At 43.2% G+C, this 26882-nt stretch overlaps 1 protein-coding gene across 1 annotated transcript; it reads right to left on the reverse strand.

Annotated features, from left to right (window-relative positions):
* Positions 1-3507: 3507 nt before the first annotated feature.
* On the reverse strand, positions 3508-14131 carry MIS18A (MIS18 kinetochore protein A). The gene is made up of 5 exons (XM_033232304.1): positions 13662-14131; positions 10129-10195; positions 5721-5843; positions 5004-5100; positions 3508-4403 (listed from the first exon to the last, which is right to left on the reverse strand). Exons 1-5 carry the CDS (start codon positions 13990-13992, stop codon positions 4323-4325), a joined length of 699 nt encoding a protein of 232 aa, XP_033088195.1. The 5' UTR covers positions 13993-14131; the 3' UTR covers positions 3508-4322.
* Positions 14132-26882: the final 12751 nt, after the last annotated feature.

Genomic DNA, 26882 nt, shown 5'->3' on the forward strand with positions numbered 1-26882 from the left:
AATCCCTAAAGTCTTAGAATGAGACTGGGCACAGTGGCTCATGCCTGTAATCCCAAGGCAGGTAAGATCACTTGAGGCCAGGAGTTTGAGACCAGCCTGGCCAACATGGTGAAACCCTGTCTCTACTATTATAAAAATACAAGAATTAGCCAGGCATGGTGGTGCACGCCCATAGTCCCAGCTACTTGGGAGGCTGAGGCACAAGAACCACTTGAATCCAGGAGGCGGAGGTTGCCGTGAGCCAAGATCGCACCGCTGCACTCCATCCTAGGTAACGGAGTGGGATTTTATCTCAAAATAAATAAAATCATATTTCCAGACATGGCTAACTTTAAAAAAAAAAGTTTCATTTTAGATATACTAAATGAAAAGATGTTAGAACTTGTTCTTTTGGGTGTTGAGAAGTCATTTTCTCTTTTCAACTTTAAGTCAAACGGTATAGAAGGAATACACAGCAATATGCCGGAAACCCAGCTGGGGGTGGCGGAAGCCTTCATTTTTTAGCACTTGCTGATTTCTCACGTGTAAATATCCCCACCATGGCCAATTTCAAGCTACCAACAGTTTAATGACCAGCTGAAAAATTCCTGAAAAATTAATAATTTGTTCTCCCCTGCACACCACTGGAGCTAGACAAAGAGGCGACTGGTCTAAGATTTCTTTCACGCCCTGTCTTATTTGGTTAGTAAACTCAGTTGTTAAGTAGACCACTAAAAAGTGTGAATTTCATACCATATTATCACATTTAAACAAGCTTTTAAATATGGTTCTCATCCTAGGTGATCGTTAAAACTCAGGTTATAAAATATTCAATTATATAGAAATACTTTTAGGAAATATTTTAAGTGAAAATAGTGTGACCAGTATGACCCCAAATTTGCATATAAAAATGACTAGAAGGATATACCCCAAAATGTGAATAATTATTAATTTTATGTGCTTTATTTTCTTCTTTGTGCTTTTTTTTTTTTTTTTTGAGATGGAGTCTCGCTCTGTCGCCCAGGCTGGAGTGCAGTGGCATGATCTCAGCTCACTGCAAGCTCCACCTCCTGGGTTCACGCCATTCTCCTCTCTCAGCCTCCAGAGTAGCTGGGAGTACAGGCGCCCGCCACCACGCCCGGCTAATTTTTTGCATTTTTAGTAGAGATGGGGTTTCACCGTGTTAGCCAGGATGGTCTCGATCTCCTGACCTCGTGATTCACCCACCTCGGCTTCCCAAAATGCTGGGATTACAGGCATGAGCCACCATGCCTGGCCATGCTTTTTTCTATTTTTCAAATTTTGTGCAATGTTTACAACTGGAAAAAAAAAAATAAAGCCAATAAATGTTATATAGTTTAGAAAAAAATATATAGCATTTCAGATTATGTCATTAGAATCTTACAAATAGACTGGCTAGAAGACTGAATCAGATTGACTCTATTTAAATAAGGCTAAATCTTTATCCTTTATTTTTATGATATTTTACTGCTTTCAAAGTACTGTCATATGCATTATCTAATTTGATCATCCTTGACACAGGGAAGACAGGTTATTGCACTATACAGATGCAAAAACAGATAACTACATGATTTGCCCCTGATCACATGGCTAATAACACAGTTAAACTGGGACTTTGACCCTGGATTTCTGGTTGCTATCCCCAAGACCCGCCTTCAAAAACAAGCTGGGGGAAGCTTTGCTCATGGCTCTTTGGTTCAAGAAGTTCCTACTAAAAACCTAGATCTGATTCTGCGAGGGGTCACTCTCCTGGTCTTCAGCGTTTTAAATGTCCCGTGCTTGACTAGAATCATCCGGGTAGGACACATGCCATTCAGGCATCGATGCTACACAGAACGATGCCTCCAGTGGACTCTTTAGCTTGGAAATGTATGAGCATGACTGGAGAACTTGCTGAGGACAGCACCCACAACCCACACTCTGGGATGAAAACTATGCACAATGTTCTACACACACCCAGTTATAACAATCTTTAAAGGCTGCACACCAGGTTCTGGTATCAGTTTCCGTATCTTCTCCCTCAAGAACTAGGGAGCGCCCTTTATGGGAATGGCTGAAGGAATAACTTCTGGGGAGATCTGTCTGAAGCCTCCACTGGGTCCCGTGTGGTTTGGGCTGGGACATCGGTCTCCTGCTTCTGGACTCTTACTCTCGCTCACAGGCAGTGCTTTCCCAGGGCTCATTTACCAGAAACGACCACATGCTGGGTTTTCCAGTTGTAAGAAACAAAAACTTGTTGCCTCAAGCAGTAGGTTTTAGCAGGTGGATATATGGGACCACACACACACACATTCTGATGAGGCCTCACAGAAAGCCAGAAAAGCCACGCCACCAGATTCAGAGAAACAGGTGGTCCAGGAGGGGGTGGCCCAGAACAGGGGAAGGCCCCTCTCCTGCAAGTGTCACCGTGCAGCACAGACAGGAGGCAGCACTCCACCTGAACCCCAGCCTTGGAAGTCCCTCTCTCACTGCGATGGCAAGGCCATTCCTTCAGGGATGCCACAGGTTGAGGCCAAAGATGAAGACTGTCTTATGAAAGTGTTTCCTGGATTGGCTTTTAGATGCTTCAGTGGAGGCCATGTGATACAAATGTGTTCTGGCTTCCATCTGCAGCCCAGGAGAACTTCGTTAACTTCATGTGAAGAATCCTAACAGGAATACACGTGCAGGGATGGAAAGGTAATCAAAGGCCCACTCTAGAGGCAGCCACTAAGGCATGAGCTACATTTATCTCCTGATCTGTAACAGAATCTTAATTAGCACCAGGACATTAGAAATTACTTTTCATTGGTGAAAGGAGCTTTCAAGATGAGTGAATTGGCTACAAATATTGTACAGCCCCTTCCTTCCCTAGTATGAACAGGGTATAAGGAATCGAGGAGCCAAATTGTCTGTGGCTTTGGAATGGAAGCTGAAAATGCTTGTTGGAGTACTCTGTAACCTGCACAACCAGAGTTAGCTGAGTCTTGTGACTAAAATACTCTCATCTGTTTGGAATGAATTTTCATACAAGATGCCACCAAAGCATCTAAGAGGCCAGACACCTGGGACTACATCAAGCTTACTGCGGCCGGACGTTGCCTTGTTGCCAGCGGGTGTTGACATTTGCTTCCACAGCACCATAGTCTGTTGGTGGGAGAGGAGTCTGTGAGAGAGAACACCTAGAGGACTCACTCAACTTTAACTGAGGTTGTCAACAATCTCAAAAAGAACACAAGAATCCTGCAGGATCCAGTCAGTGTGACTTAGGACCTTTTGCTCTGAGAACTTTAGTATCCTCACAAATAATCAGGGAACTTCTGAGCACAAGCTGAGTTACACGTACCACTGGGTACTGTTTTGTGACCTCACTCACACCCAGAAACAAAGGGGTCTGGGGAAATTTGGGGTTACCTTTATATTCCTGAGCAGGCCTTCCACAATGCCACGCTAATGTGTGGCTTTCACAGCACCAGGATTTCTGATCTCAATTAAATATAATTCAGTTTGTAAAAATCAATCTTAAAGCACTTTGTTTTCATCTTTATTCTCTTCAATTATAAAAATACATACTACAGAAGTTTTACATGATAGAACACAGAAAAACCAAAAACTCCCCCAGTATCCCACCCTCAGAGATGGCTACTCCTCTTTGGTAAGTATTCCTCCAGGTTTTTTAAGCATATAGTAGTACACAGCAGGAAAATGTAAAATCCTACTATATATGTGACTGCTCTTGAGCAAGTTTTCAAATGGTTCTGACAGATCATTCTGACCAATTTCTCTAGGGAACTTTATGCATTAGTTTTCAGAGAAAATTCCATGACACTGTGGGTAGAAAAACTTCTAAGATTTTTCTTATCATTTATAATAAATATTGTCCCAAGTGTTAAAGGTCAAATAAAGGTTTTAAAAATAGTAAATAAATGTGATACAGAGGAAAAAAAGTTCAGAAAATCATCCCAGTTTCTCATCAAAATCAAAACTCCTAAGTCCCAATTCCAACAAGTACCATAAAACGGCTTTAAAATGGGATTTTGAGAAACAATCACTTCTTTACCATAAAATATAACTCTAAAAGTAATTCTACAATTTTGGGGTCTTTTTTGGGGGAGGGGGGGACAAGGTCTCAGTCTGTCGCCCAGGCTGGAATGCAGTAGTGGCATGATCAAGGCTCACTGCAGCCTCGACCTCCCAAGCTCAAGTGATCCTCCCACCTCAGCGTTTCGCATGCCTGGCTAATTTTTTTTTTTTTTTTGTAGAGATGTCGTCTCACTATGTTGCTTCATTTAACAAATAAGGGGAGGAAGGGCGGGGGCAGAATGGAGGACACAGACTAGAGTTCAGCTTTTACAAGTGGCAAAGGACAATTTTGATTCGGCCTCCCACAGCTTCATTTGTAATGCTTTCAAGACATCTTCCATCTATTGAATTGAAAAAATAAAAAATTAAACACACATATCATTTAAAATTATACATGGTTAAAAATAATTAAGATATATACTTAATGCAATTTTGGATATGTCATACATTACATGGTAGATATTCAGTGTTTACCAAAACTATTTGCAGGCATAAATTTTTTTAAATAAAGCATAATTCTTTATGCTTTATTGATAAACAGTAGTTCTTAACCTACAATCCACATCTCTTTTATACAATCATCACCATCTCACCTATCTGGCCATAACAAAATGTTAACATCCAACAACAAGGCTATTTATACCACAAGAATTGAAGCAAACAAAATACTGATTTGAATCAAAGATGTATTTCTAGCTTAGCAAAATTAGAATATATAGTTTTGATTTTGTCATGAAATGTCTTCCTTATTATTTTGTTGATTAAGTTTTAGCTTCATTTGAGTTCCCCAAAAATCAACTTTACTAACACCTGAAATGAAACAGGCACACTCTTCCTGCGATCAAGACAGATGACGTTATGAGAATTATCGCTTGTGGGGGAGCACTTCTTCACTGACAAATTGTTCATACAAAGATATAAAATGTACAGAACAAAATTACCTGTGTTAGAGACTTTTCTATTTCAACTCTGCTTTCAAGATTAAAAAGCTCTTTATCTTCTGACACAATTTGCTTTTCAGAGGACCCTAAAACATAACTGACGTACAGTACAAGGTTAAAATACAAGCTTGGTGTGGTGGCATGCACTTGTTCCCAGCTATTCAGGAGGCTGAGACAGAAGGATCATGTGAGGCTAGGAGTTTGAAACCAGCCTGGGCAACACAAGACCCCGGGCAATATACCTGCTGTCTTAGCGACCTGGGAGGCTGAGGTAGGAGGATCGCTGGAGCCCAGGAGTTCAAGGATGCAGAAAGCTATGACCACAGCACTGCACTCCAGCCTGGGTGACAGAGTGAGACCCCATATCTTAAAAAAATAAGTTTTAAAAGAAATGAAAATAAAAAGCTGGGGGCGGGGGGCAAAATCCTACTAAACTACATTCAATTTTTAAAAACTGAATATACTTTTATTCCAAAAAAATTCCTCACAGTGTTTTCTCCTACAATTTAGAGCGTCTGACTTTTCCAATACCAAATAAAGAAGCAGGTCAAAGCAAAAAAAAAAAAAAAAAATTACTGGCTTGTTAGAAATCATTACTTGAAAATATATTTAACCAAACAGTATTGATTCAGTTCCGACACTTCCATGCCAATTTCTCTGCAAACTTAACTTTCTGAAACACCAGTTGTGAGGTAAACATTTATATATCAAACTTACCTTTCAATGGCTTCAACACTGAGGCAAAACAAGTCTCTCTTGTAATCAAGATTCTTGGGCGTGCATCTGTACACGTAGCCAAGATTGAGTGAGCACCCCGCACAGTACAGAGTCTCAAGGATGCTGCAATAAAGAAACGTCTTGCTTTAGGAAACGAAGTAGCAACTCATTATAATAAAAATCTCACTGTTAAAATCCATAAACACTTCAGTTTCTAAAGTATGCTATTCTGACCACACTAGGTCATACATAAAGGATAGGAAAAAATGATAGTAATATATTTACAATAAAAATGTAAAAACAGTCATCTCCAAGTCACAATGCCTTAAGTATCAAATAACAAGGGACATACAAAAAAGTGACGAGAGGATACTGAGGTGGTGTTTTTCTAGAATATAAATTCCTCAATCTGGTACTAATGTAACAAAGTGGAGAATAAATATTTTAGGCTTGCCAGCCATATGGTGTCTGTCACTACTCACCTCTGTCATTGTAAAACAAAGCACCTATAGACAATACTAACTGAATAATCTGTGTTCCAATAAACTCGTATTCACAAATGAGTGCCTGCCCCATGGGCCATAGTTTACCAAACTCTGCACTAGTGGAAGGTAATACTGTTTGGCTTAATTAAAAAAAAAAAAAAAGACTCTAAAGTTATATGACAACCCATGCAATGGTTCCTTCATTCTAGTTACCTCTCAACTCAGGTTCCACACACTTGAATATACCCTCCCCTAAAGCCTATTCATGTCTCCTTAAAACCTGGCTTAAAATCCACTGTCTCCCAAACGCCTTGTTGAACTGACCCATCCAAATTTACCATTCTATAAATACACTAAAATTGCCACTCCAACAACACACAGCAAAGTGATGACTGGAGATTTCAATCCAGTAGTGACCACAGTAGTAAAACATACACCACAATCCATTATTATTGCAAAAGTATTATCTCCTACTCAGTACATGAAACACTTGTAATCATGAAATATCCATTCCTGCTATCAAGCCAAAGGGAGCTACCCAAGACTCACAGATTATAGACTACATCATTGTTTACTTACAGATACTGAGGCACTGTTAATTATTACAGCAACATATGGATCAAAGAACAAAATGGATGACCACCTGATTAAGTCATGAATTCTCACTGATGATGTGATTAGCTGGATAATATGCCATGATTACATATTAAGTGTCTACAGGCTTTTATAAGTTTCTATACTTTCGTTTTATAGTAGAAATAGTCTCACTATGTTGCCCAGGCTGGTCTCGAACTCCTAGCCTCAAGCAATCTTCTACCTTGGCCTCCCAAAGTGCTGAGATTACTGCAGGAGCCACTACACCCAGCCAGCTTGTATAAGTTTTTATATAAGAAATATAAAAGTATGTCAGTAAATCCCACTTAAATTACTCACAGTGAACAGGCAAACCTCCATGCTATATATCAAACCTCATTACCATTACGAGACCGCCTCACACCATTACCAAGATTGCAAACTAATATCTAATGTCATCAGCCAAGGACACTCAGAGAAACCAGAGGCTTGAACTCCCCAAACACACTGAGCCATGAATAAGACTCTTTTATCCCGAGTTATCAAAATCAACCTAAACATCACCAAAAATAGGAAAAAACCCATTCACACTTCTAGAATCATCTTGTGGAACAATAAAGAGATGGTAGCTACTATTAAGGCAGCATCTTTCTGCTTTCACAGTTGGAAAGAATTTGGCCAGAATTCACCCTTGTCATTGAACACTGACATTGAGAAGGCAGTGCCAACAATCGTAAGGTAATGTTAGACAAGGAATAATCCGATTGTAAGATCCGCAACAAAGGACAAAGTCAGACTTAAGAGAGAAAACAGCACTGCTACCTTCACAACATATTTCTAAAGCCCTCAGTGCTCTTGCTGACCATCAGCAGAATGGCTCAGGCAGGTATTTCACAGGATGGGCCTATCAAAAAATTCACAAGCATCCCAAAGCAATAAGGGAGTGTGGAGCACACAACCCTAGTGAAGTCCAAGACAACTGAAGGCAGTCTAATCGATGGGTTTAGGTGATACAAACAAACAGTATTAATAACTCTGGATCAAAGAGAGTGAATTCTCTATCAATCCTGATTAGAAAAAAAAAGAAAGTCTCTGTTTGGTGCTAGACTGTCTTTGACACTTGTCTCATAGTTGCAAATCTTTTAATAGTAAGAGAACAGACCTCAGGCAGAGAACCAGCCAGGCAACAATATCTCAGCTAGAACTAATAACAATTGTTTTCACTGTAATTATCTCCAGAGTTACTTTCTAGTTATGGCAAGTATATATTTATGATAGTAAAAAGAATTCTTTTAAGATAAATTTAAATAAAAATTTTGAGTTGATTTAATTTAAAAAATTTAGTATGTAATAGCACAGTTGGTAGGTAGTACACAAATAGAACAAAAATGATGGTGACATCAAAATGGCTAGAGCTAGGAAGTGGGGTAGAAAAAGCACTTTGAAGGCAGTAAGGAAGGATAACAAGTATAGTCCTAGCTCTTACTGCTAATTCGTCCTGTGACCTTAGCAAAGTTCTAGCCTCCCTAGGCCTAACTTTCTTCAACTACCAAATGAGAAATGATCTGAGCCTGGGTTTTCCAACTTTTTATGGCCTGCATGCCAGCACCACAATTTTTGTCACATTCACAAACTACTTGTACTGTTACTAATTTATCTTAAATGGAGAAACTTTTTTTTTTTTTTTTACTTTTTATGGAAGAGACACATAGGGCAAAGGTTACAGAAGGAGGACACAGAGCTTCCAACACCTTTCTAGGTACACCCGGCATCTCATATTCACCAACCTGGAAGTTCTCTAAAACCTGTGGGGTTTTGGGAGGTCTTTTAACACAGGCATGATCAATTAAATCATTGCTGATAATCTCTAGCCCCTCTCCCCTCCACAGAGGTGGGAGAAGAGGTTGGGGAAGGGCTGAAACTTCCAACCCTCTAATCATGCCTTGGTCCTTCTGGCCCCCAATCCTTAAGCTACCTAGAAGCCCCCCAGCCACAGTAATCTCATTAGGATTCAAAACGACATCATCATCACTCCAGAGATTCCAAGCATCTCAGAAGCTCTTCTGTCAGAACTGGTGACTAAGACCAAACATGGTAACAAAAGATACCCTTATCACCCCATCGCTCAAGAAATTAAAAGGGTTTTAGGAGCAACTAAGTATTGAATGTTTCTGTCCCCCACCAAATGTATCAGTTGAAACGGTAGCTCCTAATGTGATGGTATTAGGAGGTGGGGTCATCAGGAGGTATTTGGTCGTAAGTGCACAGAGTTAACTTTTTTTAATTGAAATATACTTTATTTGATAGGATACTCTAACATCACTAAAAATGAAAAGCCAGGATTTTTAATATACATAAAATATATATATAATTAATTTTTGTTTAACTGTGTACCACCAAAAGTTATTTCATATGCAAGTATAAGATACAGTTTACATTTGGAGCAACAATTACATAGGACAGCACTTCCCACTCAGTTTGCTCAGGTGTCACTATGGTACATGGGTGGCAGGTATGGCAAGACATTTGTCCCCTCAACCCTTAAAGTGGCCACACAGGGCCTCAGATTGCTGGGGCTCCTGCGTTGTTTGCTCTTACCACAAACAGCCTTATCTGTTTACCCCAATAGGCTGTATATGTGACAGCAGCATTTTATGTGTGCCATAACACGAGAAAGGTGGGCAGCATTAGCCTAAGGCACTCTTTAACATTGAGATTTTATAATACAGCTATTTTCTTTTTTTTTTTTTTCAAGACTGAGTCTTGATCTGTTGCCCAGGCTGGAGTGCAGTGGTGATCCTGGCTCCCTGCAACCTCTGCCTCCCTGGTTCAAGTGATTCTCCTGTCTCAGCATCCTGAGTAGCTGGGATTACAGGCATGTGCCACCATACCCGGCTAATTTTTGTATTTTTAGTAGAGATGGGGTTGTGCCATGTTGGCCAGGCTGGTCTCAAACTCCTGACTCCCAGTGATCTGCCCACCTTGGCCTCCCAAAGTGCTGGGATTACAGGCGTGAGCCACCGCGCCCAACCTTCTTTTTCTATTTTTATTTTCGATTTTCTTCAGCACCAAGCCCAAAGATCCAAAAAGGGAGTGTCAGACTATGCTTTTAGAAATCTGGAAACTCTAACTTTTCAATATTTAAAGGTGACCACAACCACTCAAGAACTGACATACTTTCTAAAACAGGATATAGAAAAAGCAAAACGAGAACTGATAAATGCAAATGACTGATTTTTTACTATCACGGAAAGTTTTATCCCAAGTAATCTTACTACTAGTAATGACCTTTTAAAGATTTTTATTTAAAAAAAAAATTCTCTAACATATTCATATACAGTTTTACTCACCAACCATTTTCCTTTTCACGTTTGGATAACTTCTGTTCCTTATCCACAGAAACATTACAGGAAACACCTAGAAACAGAGAAAATAACAATAATTTATTAATGTGGTTCATTATAATATATATGCAGACAATTTCTAATCCAACATTTTAGAACTTGAAGGACAAAAAATAAGCCCAAAGTCAAACACACACAACAGTGGTTCAAAATGAAATGTACTGGGCTCTTCTGGGAAAAGATGGCAGAATAAGAGTTATTTCCAACCAGGTGCAGTGGCTCACACCTGTCATCCCAACACTTTGGGAGGCCAAGGTGAGAGGACGGCCTGGGGCCAGGAGTTCGAGGTCAGCCTGGACAACATAACGAGACTCCATCTTCAAAAAAATGTTTAAATAAAAATTTAAGAAAAATTTTAGAAGGTTATTTACTCCCTTTCCCTGAAAACCACTAACATTAATAGAATGGCTAAAATTAGAAGGAAAAATTCATTCCACAGTAAACCTGGAACCATTAGAATCTCAAATCACAGACTGCAAAGAACTATCTGCCAGTTAGTGAAAATGGGTTCCAAAACTAGGAAGATGCAAACAGCCAACACATATATCTCCAGATTTCAAACACAGGGCCCATTTCTCTAAAAGAAACTGAGAGGGTCCTCAAGATCCCAGCCACACATCTTTTACTCAAACAATGACTTGGACACAGGTCACTGCTGGACTCCAGAGGCAGCAGCAAATATTCCCAAAGAATCCAGGTCTAGGACACACTAAAGGACAGGGTAGAGGGTGAAGAGAAATGAAGAAGGGACATCAGACCTAAAATGGCCAAAACAGACTCTTCATTTCATGGCCTCCTATAGTCTACCTTAACTCTGTAAACTCCATCCACCTGTTTGCTGAAATCAGAAACCAGGGTGTCATCCTTCATTCTTCATCTCCTCATCTTGCTCCCCCATATCTACTCCACTGATCCATTCCATCGATTTTACCTCACAAACCTCACTCCAGCCCCCAAACAACCAGCACTACCTCTTGCCTGGACTACTGCCCTGGCTCTTCACTGACCTCCCCACTTCCATACTTGTTCCTCCTTCAATGCTTTCTCCAAAGAAAATGCAGGGTCATATTACTCCCCTGCCTAAGCTAGCATAATAATGTACTTACTAGAACAGATTATTACTCTTTAGAACAGACTACAATGCCTTGCAGTTTCTGGTCTCTTCCTTCCTCCCTAAATCTTATCTTTATTCTCTTTGACCATACTCTAGTCTCAAGGATTTTGCACCAGCTGCTCAGCACCTATCAAAAGCAAAGAGCATGACCAAGAACTGTACCTGCAGCCAAGCTAGCATTCACGTATGAAAACAGGAAAATATTTTCAAGCACATAAACTTGAAATTTTCTTGGAGATGTGGACGTGGGGAGCACTACAGATTAATCAAACAACTCAGGAATGAAAAAGCTATTAAGAAGCTTTCTTAATGAGTACTGGAGTTGGGAAAAAAAATAACATTATAGGATCGGGTGCTGTAACTCACATCTGTAATCCTAGCACTTTAGGAGGTCGAAGCAGGGGATTGCTTGGGGCCAGGAGTTTGAGATCAGCCTGAGCAACATAGCAAGACTCTGTCTCTACAAAAAATTTAAAAATTAGCCAGGTGTTAGTTTGTGTCTGTTGTCCCAAACTACTTGGGAAGCTGAGCTGGGAGGATAGTTTGAGCAGGTGTTCAAGGTTACAGTGAGCTATGATTGTGCCACTGTACTCTAGCCTGGGCAACAGAGGGCTGTTAACCCACTATAACCCTATTTAAAAAATAACCTATTAAATAACTAACCCTATTTTAAAAAATCATAGTAAGGCTGTGTTATGGCTACAACAGAATGTAAATGTACAGAATGTAAATGTATAAACCTTAACAAAATGAAAATAATTAAACTAACTCAAATTGGGTAAGGAAGGAATGGAAATGAATCCGAAATCATGTTTGTCTTTATGGCGTTGGGGAGCAGGGAGATGTTAAATCCTATTATCTAAATCTGATAAATCAAAAAATGTATAGTTCTTTAAACTATGTTTACTATTTTAAAACTATGCTTTAAATTTAAAAACTACTAATATAAAAATTAACAAAAATAACAGTCTTTCTGTAAGTAAAGCAAAACAAAGAAAAGAGCCCACATGGTAGAAGATATTATCGAAACAAAGCACAAATAAAATGGAAGAGGTACCACCAAACATGTTATTTCTTAAAAAGATGCAAACAAGGTAAACTCATTCAAACAAAGAGCTTTTCCTACTGGATCAAAAATCTGCCTGGGTTTTTTTTTTTTTTTTTTTTTTTGAGATGGAGGTCTAGCTCTGTTGCCAGGCTGGAGTGCAGTGGCGCAATCTCGGCCCACTGCAACCTCCTCCTCCCCGATTCAAGCGATTCTCCTGCCTCAGCCTCCCGAGTAGCTGGGATTACGAGCGCACACCACCATGCCCGGCTAATTTTTGGCTTTGGCGAGGGTGGTCTGGAATTGTTGCATTTTCAGTAGAGACGGGGTTTCACATGTTGGCCAGGATAGTCTCAATCTCCTGATCTCGTGATCCGCCCATTTCAGCCTCCCAAAGTGCTGGGATTATAGGTCTGAGCCACCGCGCTTGGCCTAGTTTGATTTTAAGAGGTGCAAAGAGTTTATCTCAACTTTCAGTTGACTAGGGGACACTGGTGTGCTCCTTTATTCCCAGTATTACACCAAGGAAAACGTTCCAGAAACGTCGATAAGCCGGTGGTGAATTTCTGCCATCGAAACACTTACAGTATTCAAAGAGAGGAAAAACCTCATCTTGAAAAACCACAATCCAAAACAACAGCCATTTTTACACCAATTCAGAAAAAATATGTGAACCACTTTATCCCTAAATATTGTAAAAATAGCAAAATGAGGGAACAGTGGAAAAAACAGAGGTAACTGCTAGGACCAGGATGAGAAACTAATTCCTGCCTTCTTCTGAACTCTTTTGCTACGTCCTCCTTCCTCGCCAATTTTGATGAGGTTGGTGGTGCTTCTATGGCAAATTTCCTTCCCTTTCTTCCCCATAGCACTGTGTTCCGTCAGCTCTGCGGCTCTGTCACTGGAGACTGTAGAGGTATCCGCTGATACACACAGCCCGCTAATTTCTGTGGGGAGTAACAGTACTGGCTGCACCTCAAGTGCTTACAGTCTAGTTGACCATTTGTTTCTCTTTTTTTAGGGTTTTTAAAAGTGTTATTCTCTGTTGCCCTTTGTTTCTGAGTAATGCTCACGATGATGCTGACTCAACCGCTGCTCTTCTGGGATCAGGGACCCCAGAACAGAACCAGTCGCCCAAGAACCAAAGTGGAGGGGTGACCCTCCTCCCCTTTTCCTGCGACAGCTCACACTCTCAGACCTTTTGCTCTTAAAGTCCCTGGACAGCGCCAAGGAGCCCCTGCCTCCTACGGGGCCGCCCCGGCGCGGCACACCTGGAAGAAAGCGACCCCACGCCCCCATGCCCAGCTCGACCCAACTGACAGCGCAACAGGATGCAGTTGGTGTCCTCCTGGCTGGCCACCCAGCTCAGCGAGTCGCCCAGCGGCCGCCGACAGCCGCTGCACAGGAACACCAGCGGCCTCTCCTCCGCAGCCGCCGCCTCCTCGAGCCGCGCCTTCTCCGTGTCGGCCACCGACGCGTCTTCGCTCATGGAGCTCCACATGCTCGCCCACTTCTGCAGCAGCTGGTGGCGGCTAGAGTCTTCGGAGAGTCTCTTGCCCAACAGCGAGGAGTCGCTGCATTTGCCCTTGTCGCCGCACTCACAGCCGCCAGCGCATCCTCCGCTACACCTCAGCGGCCTAACGCCCGCCATTACCTACAAATCGCCCGCGCCCCAGAGCGCCAAGGGAAAAAACCGCTGCTGCACATGCGCGGGGCGGGGCGCGTTGGCGGAGGCCGAGAAGGGGCAAACGCTTGAAGGGGCCGGACGGCGGGCGGCCTCTAGTGCGCATGCGCGATGTGCGCCCGGGGACTGGCATGTTAGTCACTGCGCCTGCGTCAGGTTTTCCAGCCTGAAGAAATTGACGCTGCAGACCTATTTGCTTGTCTTCCTAAGGATTATTCACTCCTTTCCGTGGGAGGGGCAGCGTCACTGAGAAAGTTACGGGCTGCAAGCCTGAGTGTCTAAGAACCACCTGGCGAGCTTCTTAAACAGATCGCCAGGCTCCATCTTCACAGACTCTGGTTCAGCAGGTAGCAGGTTAGCCCGAGAATCTGCATTTCTAACAAGCTCCTAGGCTTGCCCACGCTGTCAGTATTGGCAGCCCAACCTTTTTTGGGGGGCGGGGAGGAGTCTTTCTATGTTGCCAGTCTCGAACTCCTAGCCTTAAGCGATCTTCCCGCCTCGACCTCCCAAAATGCCAGGATCACAAACGTGAGCCACTGTGCCAGACCACCACCCTTTTCTTCTTTTTTGTAAATGGACTAATTATAGTTGCATATAAGCAGCTCCACTTTTGATGAACACTGCTCTATTTTGTCTGCTCCTGGGGGCCTCCTTTCCATGAAGTGGAGAAGGAAGGGGATAGGGGAGTCCCTCGTCACAGGGTCCTTTTGCGCATTGCTATTCCTGGAATGAGACCCTGGGAAGGGCCCCGGATCACTCAGGCTGTCACTGCAAGGAAAAAGTTGAGGAAGCAGCAATGCCCCTGGAAAGCCTGGAAGTGTCCCTGCTGCTTGGATCAAGGAATAATTCGTCCTTGCAAGGAAGAAGCATCCCTTCTTGATGATAAGGACAGATTTCCTCAGCTGCCCCAGAAAGCCAGCCTCTGCCTAAAACACCATAGGTCAGGAGGGAAAGCTGATGGGGAACCAGCCAGCTGCACCAGAGACAGCCTGGTGGCATACCTGGGAAGAAAGCTACCTGCAAGGACCTACCTCTGTTTCCACTACGCTCTGGGTGTCCCCCAAGTCACTGCCTACTTTGCTTGGTTGCATAAACTATTTATGTAAATGTACTTCCAATTTTAGTACTTACAACCACTAGCAAAAAGCAAAAGCTTTGGAGTCAGTGGTCCTGGTTAACTTACCCCTCCCTCCACAAGGTAGTAACAGTGTAGGGAATTGTGGAAAAGGCTGTTTGCCTTCCCTGAGTCTGATTCTTCATGGAGTAAATGGAGTCTGTTTCTTCAGTACTACACCAAGTTGTTCATAAGGATCAAGTTTTCTAATATTCATGAAGATACTTTGTAAACCCTAGTGCAGCATGCTCATGTTAATCAGCTTCTTACTGGAAGAAAATGCTTTAGATAATTTAGGCTTTTTTTTTTTTTTCACCCATAGAATTCCCTTCCTTCCTTCTGCTTTTTTTCCTTTGTGTTTTCAGAGATGATGTTTCAGTATGTTGCCCAGGCTGGTCTCGAACTCCTGGCCTCAAGCGATCCTCCTGCCTCAGCCTCCCAAGTAGCTGGAACTACAGGCATGCGTCACCATACTTTGCCCCTTCTGCTGTTGTGGAGCCAAGCCTGACCTTCCTGGACTGTTGTTTTCAAGCATAATATATCTGGTGCAACATTGATACAATCCACATGAGTTCTTTAAGTAAGTGGCTAGTTACTTTGGGATTCAAAGGATCATCCTGTCTCAGGCTTTGGGTTCCTATTGTCAATACTTAAATTCTATGATAGGGTGCCCTAGGAAAGAAGGAATACAAGGCTGAGCTGCATGGTGACTTTCAGGGGCCCTATTTTTGCCTCGGTAGGCCTTTCCCTCCATAAAACAGTTAACAAAAATTTCATTTGATGGTCACATTGCTATGAAGATGATTATATTAAAATGATATCATAAAACATTTTTAGACCTATAAGTTCATTTATTTCTCCTGATTAAAAAAATGGAAACATTTTCATGATCCTTCAACATATTGTTTATAAGAATGATGACTCCTGCACCTCATGGAGAAGTTGGCTGATGCAAAAGGAATTCCTCTATAGGCACAAGTGTGTTTGTATTAATATTATGAATATAAAAACAAGACTAGCCTTGGTGGCTCATGCCCGTAACCCCGGCACTTTGGGAGTCTGAGGCGAGAGAGTCACTTGAGCCCTGGGGGTTTGAGACCAACCTGGGCAACACAGAGAAACCCTGTCTCTACAAAGATTTAAAAATTAGCCAGTCATGGTGGTGTGCCCCTGTAGTCCCAGCTGCTTGTGAGGCTGAGGCAGAAGGATGTTGGGCTTGGCAGGTTGAGGCTGCAGTAAGCTGTGATCATGCCATTGCACTCCAGCCTGGGTGACAGAATGAGATCCTGTCTCAAAAAAATAAAAAAAAACAAAAACCTCAGCTAACCACAAAATCATCATATTTATGGAGGGTGGACAAAATGAGATGCTTGAATAAGATGACCTCAGATTTCGTGGTTATAGTTGCTTCCTAAGCTACATTCTCACCACACCTCCTAGTTATATAACTAGGAGATTTGGATATGGTTGAGTCCATCTCCACCACTCTTCACCACCAGTTCCAGGAATGAGTCCCTATAGGTTTAACCCGATCAATAGGGATGACCATGACTCTTCCATAGTGATTGGGGCGGGGATGGCACCTACCCCTGGCTACCCATGCTGCTCCCCTAGCAATAGGGATTGGCTCAGAATAAAAACTTGACCTTGTCAAGTTCAGTTTTTCCCAATCTGAGTAAGGGAATCACAGAGAAACAGCACCCAATCTCTAGATCCTTCCAGTTGTGTTAGCCAACCAGTTCCAGTTATTGTGGAAGCCAGTTTCAATTGTTTTGTTTTTACTAGCAACCAAAAATGTATGTAACAATTGAGGTTTCCACTAAGACTCCAAGATGAGGTAAAAATGAGATACCAAAGTGTGGGTGAGACAGATTGCCCTCCTTCCTGGAGGAATCTTCAGCATAGATTTAGGAGAGATGATTTCCTCTTGTTTTTTTTTTTTGTTTGTTTTTTTTTTGTTTTGTTTTTTGCAGTCTCACTCTGTCATCCACACTAGAGTGCAGCGACATGATCTCGGCTCACTGCAACCTCCACCTCACGGGTTCAAGCGATTCTCCCACCTCAGCCTCCCGAGTAGCTGGGATTACAGGCACCCACCACCACACCCAGCTAATTTTTGTATTTTTAGTAGAGACAGGGTTTTACCATGTTGACCAGGCTGGTCTTGAACTCCTGACCTCAGGTAATCAACCCACCTTGGCCTCCCAGAGTGCTGGGATTACAGGCATGGGCCACCATGCCTAGCTGTTTTCCTCCTTCTCTTACACCTCTCTCACACACTTTGGGAATATAAAGGAAGGAAGAAAATGGTGACCAAGATGATGTCACTGGAAGGATCTCTTTGGAGATCCCCTCCCCAGTAGAGAAGATGAGGGTGTCTGCCTTCTTGCATCAAGTTGGCTGACAAGAGACTTTGAGGAGACACTTACATACCTGTTGGTTCCCAGGCACTTGGGGACAGGGTGACCTGCAGGAGTGTCAAGCTGCGTGTGTTTTGATAGCACAACAAAGGCAAACAAGGTAGGTTGTCAGCCAGATCTGAACTTTGCTGGCAGGATGTCACCTGGAGTCTTAATTTCTGCCTAAGGAGCTAACCTGAAAGCACGAAGACTCCCCGTGGACAGTCAAGTGTGAACAGCACTCCTGGAGAACCAGGGCAGAGGGAGAGCCGGCCTGAGATGAGGCCTTGCCCAGTGGGTCATGGGCATGCACCTGGGATTTGGGAGGTGCAGGGAGTCCCCAAGGGGGCTAGGAGAGAGGGTCAGTTCTAACTAGACCTGACCTAAGAGTGCAAAACAAAGTTATAACAAGATCAAGTGTGTATTAGTCTGTTCTCATGCTGCTATAAAGAACTACTCAAGACAGGGTAATTTATAAAGGAAAGAGGTTTGATTGACTCACAGTTCTGCATGGCTGGGGAGGCCTCAGGAAACCTACAATCATGGCGGAAAGTGAAGGGGAAGCAAAGCACATCTTATGTGGCAGCAAGAGAGAGAGAGCAAGCCAAGAGGAAGTGCCACACTTTAAAACTGTCAGATCTCATGAGAACTCACTGTCATGAGAACAGCCTGGGGGAACTGCCCCCATGATCCAATTCCTCCCACCAGGCCCCTTCCTCAACACATGGAGATTGCGATTCAAGCTGAGATTTGGGTGGGGACACAGAGCCAAACCATATCAAAGTGAAAACTGTCCTATCCCCCACCTTCCCCATCTCAAGCTAGGCAGAAATGAAAACCGCAGGGAACAGGTGAGGTGGGAAAGAGCAGGGCCAGCCACAGCCCCTTCCCCACCTGAGGCAGGGAAGGCTGAGGCAGCCTATGTCCTACCTGGGGCAAAAGGAAAACAGTTCTCATCCTGTAGTGAAGATTGCTGTGTTGATTAATATCTTGGACTGATGCTACCATTTCTTCACTGAGATTCTGTTTGCAACGAAAGTGCCTGCAGAATTGTCTATTCCCGGCCGGGCGCGGTGGCTCAAGCCTGTAATCCCAGCACTTTGGGAGGCCGAGACGGGCGGATCACGAGGTCAGGAGATCGAGACCATCCTGGCTAATACGGTGAAACCCTGTCTCTACTTAAAAATACAAAAAAAACTAGCCAGGCGACGAGGCGGGCGCCTGTAGTCCCAGCTACTCGGGAGGCTGAGGCAGGAGAATGGCGTAAACCCGGGAGGCGGAGCTTGCAGTGAGCTGAGATCCGGCCACTGCACTCCAGCCTGGGTGGCAGAGCGAGACTCCGTCTCAAAAAAAAAAAAAAAAAAAAAGAATTGTCTATTCCCTAAGAGGGCCTTAGAAGAACACAGAGGGCATGCACTCAAATTCTGCTAGTATGGGTTTCTTTGCAAAGGTTTGTAGGAGAGAACCATGAGGGATGGTACAGGAATCCAGGTTAGCAGCTCTGAAGCCAACACCACTTCTCCCTCGACCTAGAGGGATGCTGGGCGAGGTTACCAGAAGGAAGGAGAGTTGCGAAGAGCAGACCACCTTGAGACGATCACCTTCCATCCAGGGTCACAGCCACCAGCTGGAGTGACCTCATAGGGAGGGAGGCAGGAGATTAAATTCTCTGACCTCACTCTCTTCTGTCCCTCTGTTTCCTGTGGAACTCGCCACTGCCCACATCCAGCCAGAATCCACAGGGCACAGAGGATATTGATGTAATCCATACAAGTTCACCATGGTTGAGAGCAGGGTGGAGCGTGAATGGGAAGGGATCCCACACACAGACTGCCCTTATGCTCATCCAGGGCCACAGGGAAACTGGTCATCACCGAAGAAGGTCTAAGGGCGTAGTGGAAGGCAAATGTGAAAGAGAGTGAAATGTGAAAATTTTTATTGTAACCTGCAGTCTTTTCTTGCACAACATGTGGGTTACTTGAACTACCTGATTCAACCCTAATTTTTGGCTTGATTCAAAAGCTTTAGTGTAAATAACAAACAAATGCTTATCCAATTTATATCAATGGCTAGCACTAGAGGGGAGAGAGAGAGAGAGAGCAAGAAAATATAACTGGGGGAGAGAAGGAAAAAGAGAAGAAACAAATGAGATCTTGATAATTTGGGAGAATTATGGCCTTTTAAGAGTGCTCTGGCAGTTGAGGAAAATCAGAAATTAATGGCTACAGGCCAGGCATGGTGGCTTATGCCTATAATCCCGGCACTTTAGGAGGCCAAGGGTGATTACCTGAGGTCAGGAGTTAGAGACCACCCTGGCCAACATGGCGAAACTCCGTCTCTACTAAAAACACAAAAATTAGCCGGCTGTGGTGACGGCCGCCTGTAGTCCCAGCTACTCAGGAGGCTGAGGCAGGAGAATCATTTGAACTTGGAGGGCAGAGGTTGCAGTGAGCCAAGATTGTACCACTGCACTCCAGCCTGGGTGAAAGAGTTAAACTCTGTCAAAAACAAAAAAAAAGAAAGGAAGGAAGGAAGGGAGGGAGGGAGGGAGGAAGGAAGGAAGGAAGGAAGGAAGGAAGGAAGGAAGGAAGGAAGGAAGGAAGGGCTACAGAATGCAATCACAGTCCATATTTTAATTTCATTCCCTTCCTTACACTAATATGATGGAATGACAGGTCGCTGGAATCAGTCAGCTGGCTCCTTTAGTGTGTAAAGAGTCAGCTGTAGCTGCATCTGAGGACCAGTTGATCCACTTCTTTTTTTTTTTTTTTTTTGAGACAGTCTTAGTCTCTCACCCAGGCTGGAGTACAGTGGTGTGATCTCAGGCTGGAGAGCAGTGGTGTGATCTCAGCTCAGTGCAACTTCTGCCTCCCAGGTTCCAATGATTCTCGTGCCTCAGCTTCCTGAATAGCTGGGATTACAGGTGCATGTCACCATACCTGGCTAATTTTTTGTATTGTTTGTAGAGACAGGGTCTGGCTATGTTGCCCAGGCTGGTCTGCAACTCAAGAGATGCCCCCCACCTCAGCCTTCCATAGTGCCGGGATTACAGGCATAAGCCACCACACCTGGCCTGATCCAATTATTGGTAGAAATATGTCTAGGGGCCAAATGGCACCCAAAGCTGCCTTCCCAAGAGAATGCCATGCTGAACATTCAGCCCCAAGGGACCTTCTGCCACCATCCAAGCCCTCCTTAGGGAGATAAAATGTATTGTGGGAAAAGTGTGGATAGATATTTCTTTTTTTTTTTTTTTTAAAGAAAAAACCTCATAGAGACAAGCTCTCTAAAAACAAAAGATTTTAATTGGGAATAAAAAAGGGTTGCAATTTAGGGTACACAAGCCATGAAAATCATAAGCACACACATGAGGAAAATCAGGACAAAGAGGAGTTTTTAAAGACAGAAGTCCACACAAACTGCTTTGAAACAAAGTTCACTGCAGGATATAGCCCTTGATAGACATCTGTCCTGGTCAGATCATCTTATCTGAAATGCTGAAGGCCAAGGAAATTCCTGAGAATAAGCTCTGATTACAGGGTACAAGCAAGATGTACAGCTATTTCAAGAATGTAAGTAGGAGGATTTTTTCTTTTTTTTTTCCTCAATAAAAATAGTTTATTATATAATTTTGGTGGTATTTCTGTATGTTTATTATTTTATTTATTATTTTATTTATTTATTTATTTATTTTATTATACTTTAAGTTCTAGGGTACATGTGCATAACGTTTATATCATGTATAACTCCCCAATGCAATCCCTCCCTCCTCCCCCCTCCCCCTGATAGGCCCCAGTGTGTGATGTTCCCCTTGCTGAGTCCAAGTGATCTCATTGTTCAGTTCCCACCTATGAGTGAGAACATGCGGTGTTTGGTTTTCTCTTCTTGTGATAGTTTGCTAAGAATGATGGTTTCCAGCTGCATCCATGTCCCTACAAAGGACGCAAACTCATCCTTTTTGATGGCTGCATAGTATTCCATGGTGTATATGTGCCACATTTTCTTAATCCAGTCTGTCACAGATGGACATTTGGGTTGATTCCAAGTCTTTGCTATTGTGAATAGTGCCGCAATAAACATACGTGTGCATGTGTCTTTGTAGTAGAGTAATTTATAATCCTTTGGGTATATACCCAGTAGTGGGATGGCTGGGTCATATGGTACATCTAGTTCTAGATCCTTGAGGAATCGCCATACTGTTTTCCATAATGGTTGAACTAGTTTACAATCCCACCAACAGTGTAAAAGTGTTCCTATTTCTCCACATCCTCTCCAACATCTATTGTTTCCTGACTTCTTAATGATTGCCATTCTAACTGGTGTGAGATGGTATCTCATTGTGGTTTTGATTTGCATTTCTCTGATGGCGAGTGATGACGAGCATTTTTTCATGTGTCTGTTGGCTGTATGGATGTCTTCTTTTGAGAAATGTCTGTTCATATCCTTCCCCACTTTTTGATGGGGTTGTTTGTTTTTTTCTTGTAAATTGTTTGAGTTCTTTGTAGATTCTGGATATTAGCCCTTTGTCAGATGAGTAGGTTGCAAAAATCTTCTCCCATTCTGTAGGTTGCCTGTTCACTCTGATGGTAGTTTCTTTTGCTGTGCAGAAGCTCTTTAGTTTAATTAGATCCCATGTGTCAATTTTGGCTTTTGCTGCCGTTGCTTTTGGTGTTTTAGACATGAAGTCCTTGCCCATGCCTATGTCCTGAATGGTACTACCTAGATTTTCTTCTAGGGTTTTTATGGTATTAGGTCTAACATTTAAGTCTCTAATCCATCTTGAATTAATTTTCGTATAAGGGGTAAGGAAAGGATCCAGTTTCAGCTTTCTACTTATGGCTAGCCAATTTTCCCAGCACCATTTATTAAATAGGGAATCCTTTCCCCATTTCTTGTTTTTGTCAGGTTTGTCAAAGATCAGATGGCTGTAGATGTGTGGTATTATTTCTGAGGACTCTGTTCTGTTCCATTGGTCTATTTCTCTGTTGTGGTACCAGTACCATGCTGTTTTGGTTACTGTAGCCTTGTAGTATAGTTTGAAGTCAGGTAGCGTGACGCCTCCAGCTTTGTCCTTTTGACCTAGGATTGTCTTGGCAATGCGGGCTCTTTTTTGGTTCCATATGAACTTTAAAGCCGTTTTTTCCAATTCTGTGAAGAAAGTCATTGGTAGCTTGATGGGGATGGCATTGAATCTATAAATAACCTTGGGCAGTATGGCCATTTTCACGATATTGATTCTTCCTAGTGGATAGATATTTCTAGCTCTGTTCTGGGAGTGAAACAATACCTACAGGAATATACTTCACCTTCTTAAAAATCCTCAGAGGCAAGATGTTCTTTAAATAGTTCTGTTTCCCTCTCCTATTTAGTGTGTGGAATCACAATTGCTAGTCTTTAACAGAGATGTTTGGTTCTCATGCAAGTTAAAAAAGAATAAGGAAAAGAACTTGATTTTCAGCCAAAGTCATAATATATTTCAGCTGGGAAAGAATCCACACATCATAATCCACATGTCTCAGTCTACAAGTGGAAAGCTCAGGTCTGGAGTGGTTCGGGAGTCATGGATCTAGTTAGTGGCAGAGACTTATGGACATATGGGCTGAGAGATGTCAGGTACCCTTCCTCTCTCAGGAATACTGCGCCTCCTCTCCCCACTCCAACAGTATGACTATGGTGGGCTCCCACCCTGAAGGTCTTAACTCACTCCTACCCTATCCCAGAGGTGGCTACACTCTAGCCCTGGTGATCAGTCTTAGCCACCAGCCACCTTCCTGGCCACAGCAACTGGTTCAAGGTGAGCAGGTGCCCAAACTAGAGCCAGTCTGTGTCCATCCTGGGATTTTTCATGCCAAAGCTTGAAAGGAGAGTCCTCTGCTCATCCTTTCCTCTTGAATCACGACTCCAGAGCTGTCATCAGCCATGTCCCTAGTCATGTGGAACAGCCTGGCGTGACCATGACCCTCAGAAAGAGACAAGATGCAAGGCGGAGCCTGGGAGTCCTAGCAGCACCCACACCCCACTGCTCCCCATCCAGCTCCACGGCCCCCACCTCACAGCATGGTCCCATTAAACCCCACTGGTATTTAAGCCACTTACAATTGGGTTTCTGTCACTACCAAAAGAATCCTGACTGAATGCAGATTCCAGTTCAGAACCTAGGTCTCTGGACCCCAAGTACGGTGGTCACACCAAACTGTTGAAATGTAACACCATGTATCTATAGGCCCACGTAGTTTTCAAAATACGTCTTTCAAGGGAGCTAACTCTGAGAAATTCCAATATCATCAATATCATGTGGGAGAAGAATATGTTTCCAACGTAAAATTCTATTTTTTTTTTTGAGACAGAGTCTCACTCTGTCGCTTTGTCAGGCTGGAATGCAATGGCGTGATCTTGGATCACCGTAATCTCCACCTCCCTGGTTCTAGCTATGCCCCTGCCTCAGCCTCCCAAGTAACTAGGATTATAGGTGCATGCAACCACGCCCGGCTCATTTTTTTGTATTTTTAGTAGATACAGTGTTTCACCATGTTGGCCAGACTAGTCTCAAACTCCTGACCTCAGGCAAACCACCTGCCTCCCTCTCCCAAAGTGCTGGGATTACAGGCGTGAGCCACTGCGCCCGGCCTCTCAATGTAAAATTCTTCTATCAGCCCCTCACTCTCTTTCTAAGCACTCCTTTGTTTCCCTGTAGTTCTGTCCCCTTTTTTTTTTTTTGATACAACTGGAGGAAGATGGCTAAGACTGATCACCAGGGCTATGGTAGAGCCGTTAGGGAATAATAGGTTTTAGCATCTATGCCAAACACATAAATCTCCCTTTTAACTAAAAGGGTATTTTCTAAACCCAGCACAGACTAATCAGAACATGAATTTTGTGACTTCTGAATCTGGAATAATACCAGAGATGCTTAAGATTACAAATTAAGTATTCTTGGAGAGATTCAAGAAATGTTGGGCCGGGCGCGGTGGCTCAAGCCTGTAATCCCAGCACTTTGGGAGGCCGAGACGGGTGGATCACGAGGTCAGGAGATCGAGACCATCCTGGCTAACACGGTGAAACCCCGTCTCTACTAAAAAATACAAAAAACTAGCCGGGCAAGGTGGAGGGCGCCTGTAGTCCCAGCTACTCAGGAGGCTGAGGCAGGAGAATGGCGTGAACCCGGGAGGCGGAGCTTGCAGTGAGCTGAGATCCGGCCACTGCACTCCAGCCTGGGCGACAGAGCGAGACTCCGTCTCAAAAAAAAAAAAAAAAAGAAATGTCATATCCATAACTGAAGGATTGGAAGATAAAGGAATTCACAGAAAATAAAATAAGTAAGGAATGTAAATGACCAAAGAAAAGACAAGAGGCATAGGTCCAGGAGGCCCAACATCTGACTAATAGGTGGTTCAAATATAGGGAACACAAAATAAAGAGAATAAATCCTTAAAGAAATAATACAATTGACTGGGCACAGTGGCTCATGCCTGTAATCCCAGCACTTTGGGAGGCTGAGGTGGGTGGATCATTTGAGGTCAAAAGTTCAAGACCAGCCTGGCCAACATGGTGAAACCCAGTCTCTATTAAAAATACAAAAATTAGCTGGGCAGTGGTGACGCATGTCTGTAATCTCAGCTACTCCAGAGACTGAGGCAGGAGAATCGCTTGAGCCTGGGAGGCAGAGGCTGCAGGCAGTGAGCTGGGATCATGCCACTGCACTCCAGCCTGGACAACAGAGTGAGGTCATGTCAAGAAAAAAAAGAAAACAAACCAGCAATTGTCACTGCACTCCAGCCTGGGTGAGAGAGTGAGGCCCTGTCAAAAAAGAAAGAAAAGAAAAGAAAACAAAAGAAAGGAAGAGGGAGGAAGGAAGGGAGGCAGGGAGGGAAGAAGAGAAGGAGGGAGGGAGGGAGGGAAAGGAAGGAAAGGAGGGAATGCAATTGCCCAGAGCCAAAAGATGAATCTTCACATTGGAAGAGCATACTAATTTCATGGCACAAGAAATGAAATAATCTCACACCGAGGCTTAACATTGTAAGTTATCAGAACCCCAACCTTAAGAGAAATTTCTAAAAGTTTCAGAGAAGAGGGAAAAGGTGAAAGAATCAGATCACATTAGACTTCTCATCAGCAACCTGACTTCAGAAGCCAGAAAGCTCAAAGTTCAGTGGACAGATGATTTTCAGACTAGAGTTATATACCTATTCCAATCATGATCCAGGTATAATTGACATTTTCAGATGTAACGGAACTTGAAAATTTTTATCTTTTACATAGCTTTTTCTGTTGTTGTTTTTTGACAAGAGTCTTGCTCTGTCACCCAGGCTGGAGTGCAATGGCGCGATCTCAGCTCCCTGCCACCTCCGCCTCCTGGGTTCAAGTGATTCTCCTGCCTCAGCCTCCCGAGTAGCTGGGATTACAGGTGTCTGCCACTACACCTAGCTTATTTTTGTATTTTTAGTAGAGACGGGGTTTCACCAGGTCGGCCAGGCTGATTTCTAACTCCTGACCTCAGGCGATCCACCTGCCTTGGCCTCCCAAAGTGTTGGGATTACAGGTGTGAGCCACCACACCTGGCCACGTAGCTTTTCTTATTTGAACATATGCTACAACAAGAAATGTAGAAAGATAGGTCGTTATAAAAGAAAAGCAAATATTTAATACATGAAAAGATTCTCTGCCATGCTCATTTTTAAACTACACTAAAAACCAATAGCTCACCTGTCACTTTGATAAAATCCAGAAGTTTGACAACATGATCTGTTGTCCATACTATTGCCCAAGAAAACAGGCACTTTCATACATTGTTGATAGAAATGCAAGGTATTATAACCTCTATGGAAAGGAATTTGGCAATATCTAACACCATTGCATACATATGTATCCTCTGTCTCTCTCTATTTCACACACACACACACACACACACACACACCTCAGATCTAGGAATTGATTCCAAAAACACACTCGCAAAAATATTGTAAAACATGAACACAAGACATTGCAGCACTACTTGAAATAGTGTAGTAGTGATAGTACAGCCACACAATAGGAGCATTACATACCTGTGAAAAAGAGAGAGGCTTATCTCTACATGCCATGGAGGGGACACCAGAATAAACAGTGAAGTGAAAAAAGGCAGGCTGGGTGCCGTGGCTTACGCCGGTAATCTTAGCACTTTGGGAGGCCAAGGTGGGGGCGATTACTTGGGTCCAGTAGTTCGACACCAGCCTGGGTGACATGGCAAGACCCTGTCTCTACTAAAAATACAAAAAAAGTTAGCTGGGCATGGTGGCACATGCCTGTAGTCTCAGCTACTCAGGAGGCTGAGGTGGGAGGATTACTTGAGCTTAGGAGGCAGAGGT

Source organism: Trachypithecus francoisi, unplaced genomic scaffold (genome assembly GCF_009764315.1).
Source record: "Trachypithecus francoisi isolate TF-2019V2 unplaced genomic scaffold, Tfra_2.0 Lachesis_group14, whole genome shotgun sequence".
NCBI classification, from domain to species: Eukaryota; Metazoa; Chordata; class Mammalia; order Primates; family Cercopithecidae; genus Trachypithecus; species Trachypithecus francoisi.

Bases quoted from the DNA above. Each gene is read 5' to 3' on its own strand.
- MIS18A (XM_033232304.1), bottom strand. From the start codon at position 13,992: ATGGCGGGCGTTAGGCCGCTGAGGTGTAGCGGAGGATGCGCTGGCGGC. The intron at 5,844-10,128 runs GTGAGTAAAACT...TCTTTATTGCAG, and splicing joins CGTGAAAAGGAAAATGGTTG to CATCCTTGAGACTCTGTACT. The intron at 5,101-5,720 runs GTAAGTTTGATA...ACTGTACGTCAG, and splicing joins AGTGTTGAAGCCATTGAAAG to TTATGTTTTAGGGTCCTCTG.